This window comes from Ursus arctos, unplaced genomic scaffold, assembly GCF_023065955.2.
Source record: "Ursus arctos isolate Adak ecotype North America unplaced genomic scaffold, UrsArc2.0 scaffold_32, whole genome shotgun sequence".
Taxonomy (NCBI): domain Eukaryota; kingdom Metazoa; phylum Chordata; class Mammalia; order Carnivora; family Ursidae; genus Ursus; species Ursus arctos.
In genome coordinates, this window is record NW_026623008.1 from 5710817 (window position 1) to 5724700 (window position 13884).

Consider the following 13884-nt stretch of genomic DNA (forward strand, 5'->3'; position numbering starts at 1 on the left):
AGGACAGCCCCCACAATGAAGAATGTTCCAGCCCCAAAGGTCAGGCGTGCCGAGGTGCAGGTGCAGGCCTCGTATTCATTCATTCATTCATTCATTCATTCACTCATTCATTCATTCTCCCACCCAGCCACCCACCCGTGCACTCATCCGTACATCCATCCACCCATCCATCCCCCCCTGCCCCCCTACAGATAGCCATCGAGTGCCCCGGGTGTGCAGGCAGTGGTAGGTGCTGGGCTCCAGCTGTGAGCAGGTCTCGAGCTGCTGTAGGAGAGAGGCAGACGGCACACCGAGGTGTGTGCCCGAGGATGGCGGTAAGTGCCGTGAAGAACACGAGCAGGGCAGGAGGCTGGGGTGACAGGGTTGGGGAGTGGCCCATGCGGGGGAGAAGGGCCGTGCCTGGTGAAGAGAGGAAGCTATTGGGAGACCTGAGGTGGGAACTTGCTTGGCGTGTTCGACGGATCGTAGGCTCCAAAGCGCTTGGGTCGCAGCACATGCGGTGAGGTGGGGACCTCAAGCCAGCGGAGCAGATACGCTGGTGACCGCAGATCTGCCCTCTGACTTGACCCACCCACCTGCACCCACCACCTGCCAGCTGATGGACCCGCATGCATCTCTGACTTCTTGTGTCAAGGTCCTTCGCCATGTGGCTTCTCATCACCTTCCAGCACCCGGCGCCCCGAGCTGGCCGAGGCCCCTTCCCGGTGCAGCTGGGCGGGCTCTCCTCCCCGAACTGTGAGTGCTGGCCATGTGTACCCTGAGGGGTGGGTTGCGGCCGGTCGTGTACCTGCCACTGCACCTGGGCCTGGCCCCCAGCACCCTCTCTGCATGGTCCCTATATTCTGGGGACACATAGGAGACACTGGTCACAAGTCCCCCAAAAGCGATGGGCGTCCTGGGCCCGTCACCAGCCCCCGAGGAGAGTCCGGGGTTTGTGGGCGGCTAAATGTCCCGTCATCTGATGAGTCAGGGACAGTAGGTATAAACCCCCAGCTCTGCAGGGCACCTTACCCACCTCCCCCCGTGAGCCATGGCTTCCCCAGTGCCATTGCCTGCTGCTCTCCTGGAGCTGAGGTGGCTCCTGTGGGGTCCCTGGAGTCCAGGCCCCTCCTCTCTGTGCTCCCAGATCTGGCTCAGGATCTCTGCCCACTTCCTTGCCTCCAATCTACCCTCCCCATCCAACCTCCACCCCGCAGCTGGGGGAGCTATAAACATGCCTCAGTGCACCCCTTTCCTCTTAGCACTTTCTGGGGGCTTCTCAGAGCCTAAGGAACCAGGTCTAAACTCCTCACGCCCAACTTGGGCCCTGCCTGTCTTCCCAAGCCCATTGCCTTCCGTGTGGCTCCAGCCTCCAGGACTCCCGCCGCAGGGCCCCTCTGCCGCAGATGGACTCTGTGCCTGTGCTCATGCTCTTCCCACAGGTCAAGCCTTTCTACCTCTTCGCTGCCCATCAACTTCTGATTCATCGACTTAGATCCGTCTAAAATGCCACCTCCTCTGTGCAGCCCACCCTGGTTGGAATCAGTGAGTCCTCTCTCTGTGCCTTCATGTCATGCCATTTTACCCTCGGTAGTTACACGCTAAGTAAGGCAGGTCCCATTCTCCCTGCTCCATGTGCAGGTGAAGCAGAGAGAATGATGGTGACTTTTCAGTCACGTGATTCCTCTGGGCGTCCTGTTTGTCCCACGCTTTTCCTGGGACTCCAGACTCATCTTCCCTGCATTTATTCCCTTACGAGAGCTTTAGATGTTCTAGTAAACGTGGTGCTGGATGGCTGTCCCTTGGTCTGGGATGCTTTTGCCCAGAATGGTCAAATCTTCGCATGATAAAGAAGGAATAGGGAGGTGCCCCTCTCACTCCTGGCTTGCCAAACCTTGGGCCTTCTTCCTAGAACTTTCTAAGTCAAGACATTGCTCTTACATGTGGGAATCTCCACGGAGTCAGTGGGCGGAGCAGAGCACCGGCTGCCCTCAGGCCAGCACCCAAGCACTGCCCTTGACCTTCAGGTCTGTGTTCCCAGCAGATGGCAGTGGGAGCAACCACAGGACCCAAACTCTCTGGACTTAAGAATGGAGCTGTGATGATGGTGAGGACAGTGACCACTGCTCACGGGTCCCCAAGTCCTACGATGGTCCCTGCAGTGAGCTAAGTGCCTTCTGCAGTCTTCTGGCTTCATCCTCCCCAGCTCGGGGGAGGAGCTGGCACGACTTTGGCACGCAGACCTGGACCCGGAGACGAGCGCACTAAGTGCTTGGCCCAGGTCACACAGGGTCACATGCTTGTACCAGGGAATCTGACTCCAAACCTCACGCTGCTTCATGTTTCTGGAGCAAATGTTGAGCTGCTGTGGTCCTTCCCCGAAGCCTGTCTCCACCTGGCTACGATAAGAGGAAAGGGAAGGGAAGCCTTTGCTCCGTGGGCCCGTGATGAGACTGACGCCCTCCAAGCCACTAAAACCAGATGCTCCTGACTGATGTCACTCCTGACTTTCCACTCAGCAAACCTGAAAAATCAACTCCCGTCCCTTGACGCTGCCTGGGAAAGCACACGCCACGGCCTCTGCCCGCGGCCCACAGCATCTAGGGCAGACACTGCCCGTGGGGCCAGGGGGCCAGTCGTGAAACCACAGCCTTCAGCTGTCTGGTTTCTATCTTCCCAGACTGTTGGACTAACCCTGGACCCTGGGCTGGGACACGGGGACTGGACAAGGTGGCATTCTCACGCCCATCACACTGGGTCACAGGTTTTGAGGGAATGTGCCAGACCGACAACTGCCAGGGCCCACTGTGCAGTGAAGCGCTCGGCTTCATACTACCTTCAAGTCACGTGTGCAAGGTCTGCAGGTGCGTGCCATGCCCTGGTCCTAGCTGTGAACAGGTTGGACGGCCCTCAAGGACCCTCTCTCTGAAAGACTTGGAGGAGGAGAGGAGCAGATGTCCTGAGATGGGGCCATATTTGGGGCACAGGACCCTTATGGCAGCGGCAGCCCAGGGGGACTCTCTGGGCAGCTTCTAGGGCCATCACGCTGGAAATCACCACTTCTGAGGTGAGCATGGCATGATCGCCACTCAGGGAATGTTTGCTGAGCACCTACGCTGTATGTCCCAGTGTGGGGAATGCAGCTGAAAACCAAAGAGAAGCACCTCCTGTCCTCCCAACGGCCTCTCCCTGCCATAACACCCATGTGGCCCCCAGCTCCCTCTTTCCTGCCATCCCTCCCCCAGGCTCCTGCTGTGACCTGTTCCAGTTGCCCTTTGCCAGACCGCCCCACCCCTCCTCTCTGGCTGCTTGCCTCCCGGAAACATCTATTCTTTGACAAAATCCATATCATCATTCCTACATACCTCTCCCCTTCTTCACTGGGGTGGGGACTTTGGGTCCCTGCGGGCAGAGTGGCAGAAGAATGGCGCCAGGGCTTTCAGACACTGCCACCTGGTGGTCAGGACCAGGGGTGGTCCTCAAATCTATTCTGTGGTAGGATGCGCAGCAGAGCCCGTGCAAAAAGTGAGGGGAGCAGGGGCGACCTGGGAGTGACAGCTGGCGGACAGGCACACAGAAGACATCAGCTCTTAAACGCCATGCCCTCTGTAGGCTGGAAGGGTCTTCTAAGAAGTGCCTTAAGGTTCTGTTTTTGATCTAACTCACTACATTGGGTGTCCACGTACTAAGGGTTCAACAGAGGCCACCACTGTAAAGCAGATCCCCCTTCCCCGCCCAAACATTGAAGAATGGGGCAGATTAGGGCCGAAGCCACAGGGGCTGTGAGATCCCAGAGCAGGCACGGGTGGTCAGGGGGAGGCGGGATTGAGAGAAACTTGAGGGAGAAAGAGGGGTCACTTCAGGTGCCCCAGTAGTGACCAGCCCCCTGGATGGGGCCCAAGGCCCTTCTATCTGGTCACCCATACCTATGACTCAACTGCACATCCGGTCAGTGCACCGAGGAGCCTTCCTCTGCCGGAGCCTGTTCATTCAGTGAGCAAGTGCCTTCCACACACTGTAAACTGGTCGGGGTGGGGGGATGCGGGCGCAGCTTCTGCAGCCTGGGTCCCTAATATGCCAGAAGAAAACAATTACACAGGACTTGGAAGCTGTTCCTGGTGAAGACAGCTACCAGAGGAGCTGCCTTGGGTCACGGAATCGGAGCCCGGCAGGCAAGCTGCCAGAGCCCCCAGGGCAGCTGGGAACCCAGTGAGGACCCAGGGAGGGTGGGCAATTCCCGCGGTAAAGCACATGCTGTTCCTGGGCCCCGGGCTCCAGCCACTGTAGCTCCGACAGACAGCCGGACGCCTGCCAAGCCCTGCCTTCCAGCAGGTTTCCCAGGACTCACTTTCTCCTGCAGCCTGAGGAGTCCAGCTGGAAAGCCAACCCCGCAGCCTGCCTCCCCCCACAGGCTTGTCTGGCTGATTCTCCCTGGGCCGAGGCAGGGAGGCCAAGAGTCCCTCTGCCCCCTGGTGTCTCCACAGCTCAGAGGTCAAGTGCAGGATAGATACTTCCACCGGTCTTGGGGCCTGTAGCTCAACCCCAGCCGTCTGGTCTAACCGGTCCTGTTCCAACTCCACCGCTTTTGAGTCCAGGAGCTGACTGGGTTGGCTGGCAGAGGCTGCGGGTGACAGCTGAAGTCTGTGTTGGTGCCACATCACACCGCTCAGGGTCTCTCTGGGGACTGGCGAGGGGGCAACCCCCCAAATGTCTCGTGAGCTTCCGGGCAGAAGCACTGCAGCCCTGACCTTCACGCATCAGCCACTGCCCCTGCAATTGTTGGGCCCTGCACTCCTGGTATTTGAGGGTCTTGCAACTCCGTGTCAGTGTGGGAGGCCACTGCTGGCGGCTGTCGTGCATCCTTACCCTGTGGACAAGTGCCCTCGATTTGCAAAGGTGGTGCCTCGGTGAGCGGCCCGTTCACCAGAACTTACCGCGGATACTATCAAGACATGGCCCCCACGCAGCCAGCCCAGCCAAGTGTCGTTTTCGTAGCTCACGTTTCTCTGCCCCCTGACCAGAGAGGCTGCTGAGCCACCACGCCCTGGCTGAGGATCCAGCCACAGGACTCCAAAGCCAGTTCATCCAAGCTGCAAGAGGCGAGGGCCCGGCCAGGGGCACAGTGGCTGGACAGCAGACGCTCTGTCCTCATGACTCTAGCGCATGTCCACTGCTGCAGGCTCTCCCCTCAGAAAGGGTGCGCAAGGGCCACAGTTGTCCACGCCTGAGAAATGATGACAGCCTGTGCAGCTCTGATCCGAGGATCTTTTCTTCTCTGCAGCATAAACCTATGCATCCATTCACAGTCAGTGAGGCCTTATCCTTTAGTCTACTTGGAATTTATAGTTCACACATTTATGCCTACCAAACACTATTTTCATAAAGAGCACGGTCTGGGTAAGAAACCAGCAAAGGAGGCACCTGGGTTCCGGCCACTCACCCTTCCCTCCACACCCTCCGTCACTCCCGTCCTGGCTTCTCATCCAGGACCCAGAATGAGTCATTTGTGCCCCCCATGACTACTCTGGCAGACCCCTCAGCTTCACCCCTCCCAACCACCCAAGTCGCTGAGCAGGACTCCTGCTGTTGGAGGACACAACTGCCTCTAGGGCCATCGATGTGTATGCCCCTCGGGATCCTCTGGTTGGCAAAACTTTCTCATCCTCAATGAGGTAGCGACACAGGCCGTCCCCCAGGCCTTTACCACCACCAGGCAGAGTCAGCCTGGTTTGAGGGCAGTTTATCAATAGGGTTGCTCTTTTTTTTTTTTTTTTTTTAAAGATTTTATTTATTTATTTGACAGAGATAGAGACAGTCAGCGAGAGAGGGAACACAAGCAGGGGGAGTGGGAGAGGAAGAAGCAGGCTTATAGCAGAGGAGCCTGATGTGGGGCTCGATCCCATAACGCTGGGACCACGCCCTGAGCCGAAGGCAGACGCTTAACCGCTGTGCCACCCAGGCGCCCCAATAGGGTTGCTCTTGCTCCGTCTCCCAGGGAATATAGAAATCCATATTCCAGATGGAAGGGCAAGCATATACACTTCCAGAGATAGTTTTGAAGCTTTATGAAAATGCCCTTGACAGTCTCCGAAAGCTCAGCCTGAATCCATTCTGATAACTGCTGCCCCCTCATGGCCACATCCACACCCTGCAGGCCATCAGTGGCATCGGCAGGCCCTCGGAGCTAAGACAGCATCCCCAACACGGGGGGGGGGGGGGGGGGGGGGGCAACTCTGAGGGTGGGCTGGCACACTGGCAGGCCTCAGGGAGAGGCAGAGAGGGGACGGGAGGAGGAAGCCACTGCACTGGTGGGCAGCTCAAGATCTCTGCTCCAAGCAGGGAAGGAGCTACGTGCCGATGCACTGTGGAGAGTGTCCACAAATTAGAAGTGTGGCTGAGTGGCAGGGGGAGAAGGAATCTGAGTGAGGAGAGGGTGTCCCCAGGTCCTAGTGTCATCATCCCCCAGGCCCATTCTGCTTGGGTAAGCTCACTGCCGGTCCTGATTATCTTAAGCCAGCAGGTCAGAGCACCCCCCTGACAGCACTCACCAGAGAAACCCTTCCTACCAGACATGGCAGAGAAGAATCTTTCTGGGAAGCCACTTTGGAGGGTAGGCAGGCAGGGTGCCAGAAACAGCTGACACCCAAACTCTCCCCTCTGCCCCTTCCCCAGCCTGCAGGACCTGGGTAGGGGCAACTGCCAAGATCCCCACCCACTCCCAGGAATGAGACACAGTCCACTGGTCAACACCCAGCTGCTGTAGTGTAGCTTGGTTTTATTTATGTCCACAAATATTTCAAAAAAATTACAAAATACTCAAATGGAGAGAACACAGAAGTCACGATTTCTGGGTGTCTGTCTACTCTGTTTACACTGTGTTATCTCATGGCAAACTACTCATATATACATTTAGCTTCAAGATATATACAAACGTAGCAAATCAGAATATACACTCTGCTGCCGCAGTGAACGTGAAGCTCGATCCTGACAACGTTCAACAAGATACGTACAAAACACAGAAAAGCAAACCCGAACTTCAAACAAAAGGAAGGAAAATCCAAAAGGAAACCAAGGGGTTAGGCTTCAAAGACACTGTGAAGGTCTGGGGCCTCCTCAACAAACCGTAGCTGACCAGGTGAGGGTTTCGGGTCGTAGGTTCTTAGATGGAAGAATCTCAGTGCTTCACCTTGGGATATGGGGGAAAACCAAACCTCACGAGAAAACACCTTCGGACAGTCTTCAAGTAGAGACTTCCAAAGACTTCACTCTGTCTCTTCTTTGGAAAAATGGATGACACAGAGAGGCGGTCAAGAAGGTCTAACTGAATGGCAGGCACTGTGTTCCACGGAAAGGAAAACAAAGATACAGAGGAGGGCCGGCCCTGCCCCCAGAGGAAACAGTGCCTCCTGTCCGTGCGGCCCGAGCATGGGGACACAGGGCTCCTTTGAGCTTGCCTCCCTCTAAGGAGCTGAAGTTAAGGCAGAAATGGAACGGGAGAAAATGAGAGAAAAACGACAAACATTTCCAGAACATTCCCAGCAGACAAAACAATCCTGTCTGTCCCAACTGAAACCATAGTTTTAATAGAAACTGGAAATGCCCCAGATGCAGGTTTGAGTCCAGAACCTGAATTTGAGCTAATGCCTGCTGGCTTCGGGGTCAACGCGCCAGCCTCGGGTCCTGCCCCAACTGAGCTCCAGTCCCGGCCACAGCCCACACCCACCACTCGGGCTCTCGGTCCTGTCATCTGGCAGCTCTCCGATGGGACTACCAGACACAATGGCAGAAGTGGCCCTCAAGAGTCTGATGGGGGAGGAACGGAAAAGATCAACCCCGACAGAAGGTCAGATCCCCGGGTGCAGACATCCCCAGGTCCCCCACCCTCCGCCCTGGAGAAAGCTCACCAGGCCCACAACTCAGAAAGGAGAGGGTGGGCCCTCTGCAGAACAGCTGGAGCCCTCAGATTGGCAGCCCCCAGGTGGAAGGAAGCCTGCCTTCTCCCTCCACGTCGGCGGCTGCGACTCTCGTTCCTACTCCCAAGAGGAACAGTGGAACTCAAATGGTGTCCCCATCCGACATGGGTCACCATGCACAGACCTGCTCCTGGGGGAGACGCACAGGCCGCTACCCACAACCATGCCAACTCCAGGGCCTCCCTCACTCAAAAGCAGCCTCCAGCTGTGTGGCCAGGAGGACCTGGTCTCCCCACAGGAAGATCATAATGATGACACACACAAAAGGGCAGGGTTTTTTAAAACAGATTCCTTTGGCAAGTGTATATGCTCAGTTCTTTGTAGGGAATCATGTTTTCTTGAATCTTCTAGAATGTTTATGAATTTGTCAGATATTTAAAAAGGCAGTTCATCCAGAACAACCAAATGTGTGTGCACAGAACTCTATAAGGAAATCTACAATCAGACACATACAAACATGTGCTTTCTCTCCTGCGGAGACAGAACAAGGTGGACATTTAACTCCTGCACTCCTGGTACAAAATAAAAACGGTTTCATCTGACAGATATCTGCACCTCTGGCAAAGCACAAGCTAGGCAGACAAGAAGTGAAAATCAAGGCAGCAAAACAAAGAAACGGTCTGTAACATCGTCCCTGCAGACCCCTGGATGCTCACTGCTGCGACCACACCGCGTCCCAAGCCTCTGCCCGTTTGCAATTAGTAACGCCCATCTGTTCCCTTTAATTAAAGGGATAATTATATATAATTTTTTATTAAAAAATCAACTCTGTATTCTGTCAATAGCTGGTAGGAATTCACAATCAGTGACATGGCTGGAAAAAATAGATCAGAATAGTTTGTGGAAGAAAAAAAATGCCATTCTAAAATTATTTATTTACAGACGTAAAAAGCCATGCTGCAGAACTTTCTCAAATTATGAAGATCTCCTACAATGTATTAAAATAAAAGTTTTTTTTAAAAATTATAGCTCTTGGATTCCAAACTCATATGCCACCTATCTGCAAACCTCGTGGGTTCTGGAACACACGTAACTGAGTGTGTCTGCACGCACAGTGAAGGGTGTGAACTGGATTCTAGCACCTACCAAGAAATCAAGGAAGGAAAAGAAAACTAAAGCCAAACCCCAAGATTGCAGGGAAAGTTTTCTGAATGTTCAGTCCAGTCCAGGACTCACTAAGTTTCTGGGGGACTGTCATGCAGGGAGACCCAAACCAGTCTCAAGGAATCCTCTCTACAAACAAACACTATTATGCTGATAACATTTTTAGTTGTGGGGTTTTTAAATATATAAAGAAATCTTTAGAAGATATTCTTTTTGCTTTTGTAGCTCATATTGTATGTAAAAAGTCCTGTTTCTCCCCCCAAGAATTGGGGTTTCCACAGCCAGCGCTAACAAATAAATAACTTATAACTGCTTGTCACCTTCTTTCTTCAGTCGACTAGAAAGAAAACACAGGGAGACAGTATTCAGCACCAGGCCTGGGCAGGTGGGACCAGGCATGCAGCTCGAGGATGCAGATGACTCAGTGGACTCCCATGCAGGTGACCGTCCCCCCTCACCTCCCTCCCATCAAGATGGCCTGGTTGGGAGTCCCCTCCAGGGCCAAGAGGCCAGGGCCCACAGAGCCATGGGGAGGAGTCTGGCACTTGCTGATATGGGAGGAGCACCGTGGGCACAGCCAGGAGGCGCAACCATTAGGCTGGGTCAGTGGCCACAGGTGGGGTATGTGGGAGCCTGGGTTCAGAGAGTGAGCCCCTACCCCCTTCTGGCCCCTCCCCGCCTCACCTGTAATAATCTTCCTGACTTGGTAGGTGGCCACCATGCATGTGGGGGTGTCCATGCAGCCACTGCTGCTCCATGGCCAGTCTCTGCAGCTCTGCTGACTGGGCATGCATGGCCTGCAGCTGGTGGGCTGCAGACATGGGGGGTGGGATGGCCCCAGGCAGGTCTCGGGGGTAGGGGGTACCTGCCAAACACAAAACAGCCTTCAGTACAGAAAGGCCAGGGGAGTGGCCAGGATGAGGCTGGCAAGGAGGTCAGGTCAGGAGATAGCCTCCTGAGGGGAGGAGCAAGAGCCTACTTCCTCTGCAGCGACCGGTGGAGCAGAGCCTCGCCCCCCACCCCAGAGAGAAGGCTCAAAGTACTGCCTCTTGGATCCCGACCCTGAAGGTAGAGGTCAGGGGAAGACGGAATATACACTCCCTCGTCCTCAAGGTTTTAGGCCTCAGGCTCTTACTTCTTCACAGAGGCCCACCCTGAACCCTGAGTTTAGATTCAGCGCCTCTGTCACTCCTTCACATTGCACTGTCCTTGCCCTGGCTCTGGTTACGAATTTATACTCATCCACCCCCAGCGCTCTGAGGGCAGGGATTTGCCTTCCTGGTTCCCAAGTGGATTCCTGGCACATAGGAGGTATTTGTTGAATATGTGGATGGATGGACGGACGGACGGACGGACGGACAGACGGACGGATGAATGAATGAATGGATGAATGAATGGACGGGACACCAGATACCAGCCCAACTCTCACACTGGCCCCTCCTCCCCCCGGCGCATTCTTACCAAAAACTGGATGACGAAGCATCTCGTGCTCATGGGGGGGCTGTCCAAGCAGAGGGTTGGGGAGGGTGCCAGGGGGGTAGGGAAAGCGAGCCAGGTGAGGGCCAGCGGTCAGGGGGTCAACCAGCGGGTGCACTGGGCCTGCTGAACCTAAAAAAGGGGCAGAAGTCCAGATGCAGGTGGCGCAGGGCTCTGGGGCTCTCTCCACGTCTGCCCTCCTCACCGTAATCACCAGTGACTTCCCCTCACCACAGCCGGCTCCTGCCCACCAGGGCCACCAAAAATCCTGACCCAAAGTGCCTGCCCCCACCCCAACCTGCAGTGAAGTTCCAGAAAGTAACACAGAGGTAAATTTACACACGATTTCCTCCCTCATTCCTGAGCACCCCTATAGGCAGAGTCTCCCCCACGCTGTTTTGTTGAGGACCCTCAAGCATCAGAGCCCACCTGGCCGAACACCCTAGGCCCACCCTACACCTGTCAGGTCCACAGGGACCCCAGGGCTGCTCTAGTCCTGCCACAGCCAGGGTGTCTCACCCCAGCTGCTGGCTGGATTGGCAACATTCCCCAGCACGGCCTCCCTGGCCCTTCACCCACAGAACCCACAGGGGGTCGGCAGAGCGGGTGCTGCCAGATGCTGCATGCCGTTGGCAGGGAGGAGGCTCACCAAGCCCTGTTCTCTCCTTTCAGGCCCTGTGCTCCCACGTTCCCTCTCTCCCTCTCTCCCTGCAGATGTCCCTTCCCACCTTCAAGCCCGCTCCAAAGTTACCTTCTTGACGAGGCTTTCTCATGGCTTCTAACCGCAACCTTGCTCCCAGCTCCCCTGTTCCCTCTCCCTGGTTAGCTGTCCTCCAGAACCCTGACTGCTTTTCACACCATAAGACACGCTGACTGACTGCCTCCAGACCGGGACAGTAGAACGGACAGGGTTTGTCAGCACCTACATGTGTGCCTGACATATCACAGGTGCTCCGTAACTATTTGTCAAATGGACGAATGTTGCACGGACAAATGACTGCCTGTCCTCAAACAGCACTAAGATACATCCATCCACTGGTTACACCGGGGCTTAGACAGCCCATGCCGACTGGCATCAAAGTTCCAAGTATCAGGACCATGGGGTGAAAGTGACAGCTCCCTTGCTTCCCCAGAACCCTCTGCCCGAACAGAGTCTGGGCTCCCCACATCAAGGCTAGGTGCACAGGCAGAAAGCAAGGTGCCACCCTCCCCACCTCTGGGCCCTGCTCTACCTATCACCCTCCTCCCCAGCATGGAGGTAGGTCTGCCCACTCGGAAGTCCTGCATGTGGGCTGTGCCCTGGGATTCCATGGCAGGCCTTGGTCCCAGGGTGCAGGCCCAGCTCCTCTACCCATCTAGCCAGTCTGCAGAGCTAGAGATGGAGCAGGGGCTCCAGCCGTGCCTGTCTCTGCCTTCAGCCTAGCTGGCCTGTCGGCAGACCTTTGGACACTCTCATTCCCAGCTCAGATAGGACTGAGTGGCCCTGACCAGATGAGCCAGGAGCAGCCCAGGCCCTGCACCCCAAGAGGGAACAGGAGGACTGTTCTTTTAAGTTTTCACTGAGAGATACCCTAAAGCCTCCCTAGGTGTCCCAGTTGCCTCCACCTGGGCTTCCAAGGCCCTGCCTTGCTCCTTAGGCCCCACCTCCTGCCTTTATCCTGACTCAGTGAGCACAGGCTGCTTCCTACTATCCCCGGCACCGGAGGCACAGGGCCCCAGGGTGACTCAGCACTCTGCGGACTTGCAGCTCTGGAGAACTGAGGAGCTGGGCAGAGAAAGAGGCTGCGGGTGAGGGAAGCAACGAGAGGATTCCCAGACACATGCTGATTGTTCTCAGTTCTGTTAGGAATGAGGGATTCCTTTAGGAAAGAACCGCCTCTGCTTCTGGACAGCAGCTCTGTCTTTGGCCTGCACCTTGTCACATCAGAACTCAACCCACAGCGCCCTCTCCTGGTCTGGCCCGGAGGGCACCCACCTTGGTGGAGGGGGTCCTGCTGGTGGAGGTGGAGGTGCGAGTGGATGTGTGAGTGCTGGTGGTGGTGCGGGGTCACGTTGAACATCTGCAGGCGGGCCAGAGGGTCGCTGGTCAGTGATGCCATGCGCTCAGCGTGGATCCGCTCGGCCGCCAGTCTATCAGGGTAGCTCATCTCAGGCCGCAGCTGGGGGCCCGCCAGGGCCAGTCTCTCCCTCTCCAGGGGGTTCAGGCCCGGGTGGAAAGAAGCAAAAGGGTGGGGGCCCGCAGTGGGGGGGATGGTGAGGGCGCTGTGCCGGGCGAAGTGCTCCATGGGGTTGGTGGCTGGGTGCAGGGGGTCCAGCTCCGGGGGCTTCACCTCGAAGCCTGGCTTCATCCTCTCCCGTAGCTCCCGCTCCCGGATCTCCCGCTCCCGGATTTCCCGCTCCCGGAGCTCCCGCTCCCGGATGGTGGGGTCCACGTTGTAGAGGCCAGGCATGTGGTAGGCCAGCAGGGGGTCAGTGGGGTTGAGGGGCATGTAGAAGGGGTGGTTGCGGTTGGTGGGTGACATGACGTGGGGCCGAGCGTACTCGCTCAGAGTCCGAAGGGCAGGTGTGTCGGGCCCGATGTATGGCGGCACCGCGGCAATGGTGGTTGGTGGTGGCTCGAAGGACGGCCGCATGTGGCCAGGACCGCTGAGCTGGGGGTCGCTGAGGCGGCCCTCGTGGGCCGAGCTGGACGCCTTCTGCTGAAGAAAGGGAAGGTGTGAGGGGCAGGTGCCCAGCTGCCCAGGGGTCTGAGCCTGGCACTCACTCAGCAGAGTCAAGCCTGGCCCTACTGCCATCCCGCACTGGCCAGCCAACTTGGTCTGTCCACCCCAACGCCAAGAGCAGGCCCCAGCCATGGCTGGGGACAGGCTTGGGCCACAAGGACATGGTCCAGCCCCTGCTGGGACAGTCTGCTTTGTACCTACAGCTTCCCTTGTACCCTGGATGGGGCTATTATGCATCTGAGTAAGCCGTGGAGGAGAGCTGGGGAGGGACCCCCCCGCGGCCTGGGTGACCCCCAACTCACGGCTGCTCTCTCTGCCTCCCGCTCCCGCTCTCGTTCCCGCTCGCGCTCTTTCTCCTTCTCCTTCTCGCGCTCCCGCTCCTCTCGTGCTTTCTGCTCAGCCTCCCGTTTGGCCTTTTCGATGGCCTCCTCCCTCTTCTTGGCCAGTTTGGATCCCGCCAGAGGCATGAAATACAGGTCTGTCCGCGCACACGAGTTGTAACCACGGTCCAGATGTTTGTAGAACCTAAAGAAGGCCACATCTCTCGCTGGAGCCCTGCTGAGGCCTCGGCCTGCCCCAGCTGCCCAGCCTGTCCCTGCCCTGGTGTGCCCGCATTCCTGGGAAGCCAG

At 56.8% G+C, this 13884-nt stretch overlaps 1 protein-coding gene across 11 annotated transcripts in view; it reads right to left on the reverse strand.

Moving 5' to 3' along the window:
• Nucleotides 1–6734: 6734 nt before the first annotated feature.
• RERE (arginine-glutamic acid dipeptide repeats) overlaps nucleotides 6735–13884 on the reverse strand; it is a 409522-nt gene continuing 402372 nt past the window's right edge. For 7 of the 11 annotated variants that reach the window (XM_044391460.3, XM_057305327.1, XM_057305329.1 and 4 more), the window contains 2 exons: nucleotides 13558–13780; nucleotides 10572–13228 (listed from right to left, as the gene is read on the reverse strand). In XM_044391460.3, coding sequence (XP_044247395.1) covers nucleotides 12104–13228; nucleotides 13558–13780 — 1348 coding nt within the window. In that variant the 3' untranslated portion in view covers nucleotides 10572–12103. Of the gene's footprint in view, nucleotides 9394–9740; nucleotides 9922–10517; nucleotides 13229–13557; nucleotides 13781–13884 lie in introns of those variants that run through there. The other 4 variants (XM_057305330.1, XM_057305328.1, XM_048221924.2 and 1 more) reach the window with 1 other exon arrangement.